The 2,502-nt window shown below is 29.0% G+C and overlaps 1 protein-coding gene across 1 annotated transcript; it reads right to left on the bottom strand.

Moving 5' to 3' along the window:
* Nucleotides 1-1,011: 1,011 nt before the first annotated feature.
* Nucleotides 1,012-2,256, bottom strand: Chro.50077 (hypothetical protein). The annotated part of the gene is made up of 1 exon (XM_660193.1): nt 1,012-2,256. One exon carries the CDS (start codon nt 2,254-2,256, stop codon nt 1,012-1,014), a length of 1,245 nt encoding a protein of 414 aa, XP_665285.1.
* Between the last annotated feature and the right edge of the window lie 246 nt (nt 2,257-2,502).

Below are 2,502 nucleotides of genomic sequence, written 5' to 3'. Positions count from 1 at the left end.
CCAGAATGTCTCACCAGTATTTATTTCATCTGTATTAATATCTCCTGTCATCGATTGACCATGAATCTTATTATCCCATATAAAATTAGATTTAATAACCAAATCTAGCTGTAAAATTTTCGAGTCAATTGGGAAGATATTTCCAGATATCTCCAATCTTGGTATTTTTCTTATCAAATTATATAAAACGGGACCTATTTTAAATAATTAGTAATTTCTTATTAACCTTTTAACTATCCCACATACTGCATCAAGCTTTCCCGCCTGAATGAATTTATAACTGCATGCAAAGAATTAATTTGAATAAATCAGACCAATATAAAAAAACTTTAACATCAATATAAAAAAATAAAAATCATGATTAAATTTCTTCATTGTTACTGAAAATGCAGCTTTCCATCTTTTAATCAAGAAGTACTGGCAACACTTCAATAACTAATCAATCCATTTTACCATGATTTTTAAATTTATGTCTTTCAGACATATGCTTGTCATTTTGTTTTTTTTTTGTCATCATCTTTACAAAATTCATTTTCATGCAAAATTTGGCGGGAAATTGTGCTCCAATATTAATTATTAAATTATATTGGAAATAATGCAAAAGATGTGGAATTAGCAAAATTGAAAAACTTACCTAATTTAGAAGATTTGAGCATTTCACCCAATTGATTACTGGTAAAGCTGTAGTAAGTATTCCAGTTAATGTCTTTCTTTTCTAATCTTTTAACAACTTCTTCGGAAATACCTTTAAATTGTCTTAAAGGTAGCATAGCCTCCCAAGATCTTCTTTCTATCATCTAAAAAATAGATTAATTAAAGAAAGAATTATTGTGATAAATTATTAAACCATTCAGAAATATGATAAATTTGATTAATCAGATTTTTACGTTTATTTATTTTCAAAATTCATATAATAATATGAATATTTCAATGGTAGTGACAAGAATTTTAAACGTTTTATCATCATATTATTAACATAATTTACATCAGGTTAATAATTCATTCACTATTTTAACTTACTGTTGCAATCTTAAGTGATCTTCTAGCCAATGTTGACCACCTTCTTTTAATGGCCAAGTTAAAAATAGCTCTAAATATTCTGGNAGCAGATTTGAGCATANNATGAAGATCAGAGAGAAGAGTTAGTTTTTGCGTTATCCATCTTGACCCTGTTATATAAAGTTGAAGTAAAACATTAACTTTAGTAAAAGTATCAAGATCAACCATATTGCCAATATTATCATTACCATCAACATTGCTGGATCCTACTCCTTGTATAGGTATCGGAACTTTATCCACCAACTTCTCCAATTCAATCTTTTCTTCATTTCTAACAAGAAGAAATTTGAATTCTTTACAAGTTGAAAATAATCTGAAAAGTTGAATTTCAGATAAATTTGGAAGTAATTGCTTATCAAGATCTTGAATTGTTTCTGGTGATAAATAGAAATGAGAAGAAATTCTTCCAAGCATTAATGATCCAACATGCCCATCTTTATGGTTGTATTGAATCAGCTTGCAAGTCTCTAATCTATCAAGAGCTGTTTCTACCAATTTTATTAAATAAGACTCAACTGCATTCTTAAATGCTAGATCTCTTTCTTCTTCTAAAGCATCCTTATTTTCAGCAGCTAAATCCTTATCTTGTTTGGATTTGTCAATAATTTCATCAATATCAAGACCATACAAACTTGGATTTCTAATTATTCGAATGTACAAGAAAGTCTTTTTAATCCAATCAAGAGCATCTCTTTTATTTTGAACATTACCAAGAGATATCTCAGCATTAATAAGATCTGGTAATTTTGGAATTAATTGAGATTCTATATTAAGCTGTTGATTCAGCAAAGAAAGATAATAAGTTAAATGATCAAAATCTGTTATAACAATTCCATGGCCATTATTATCGTATTGAGGCCTACCTCCTCTTCCAATCATTTGTAACATATCCAAAGGTGAAAGTTCTGTCCATTCTCCTCTTTCTGGTTGATAAATTTGAGTCCCTTTAATAATTACAGTATGAGCTGGTAAATTTACACCCCAAGCTAAAGTTGCTGTGGTAACTAGAACTTTAATATGTCCATCAGAAAATAAGTCTTCAACTACTTTTCTATCAGATCTTACTAATCCTGCATGATGAATACCAATTCCACAAGGTAATATTTCTTTAAGATTATTCGATTTGATATTATTGACTTCATCCAAAATGATTTCTCTGGAAACATTATTGTTTCCAGAAAAGAACAAATTAAGCATTCCATTTTCTGTTGCAGTATCTCTAATGTATTTTGCAGTATGAATTGTATCTTTTCTGGAATGAGCAAAAACCCAAAATTGGATGATTTGTTAAATCTTCAATGCCTGTATCATATCCAAGGGTATTCATTAATTGCAACTTCTTGAACCCTTTCTTTGCTTTAATACCAATAAATGTTTGTAAAAGAGGAACAGGTCTGAATTCTGGACCGAAAATGATAAAGACCTCTTTTTGGATTAACATTT

The sequence above is a fragment of the Cryptosporidium hominis genome (assembly GCF_000006425.1).
Source record: "Cryptosporidium hominis TU502 chromosome 5 CHRO015035, whole genome shotgun sequence".
In the NCBI taxonomy this organism is placed as follows: Eukaryota; Apicomplexa; class Conoidasida; order Eucoccidiorida; family Cryptosporidiidae; genus Cryptosporidium; species Cryptosporidium hominis.
This window is presented reverse-complemented; position numbering and strand designations above follow the sequence as displayed.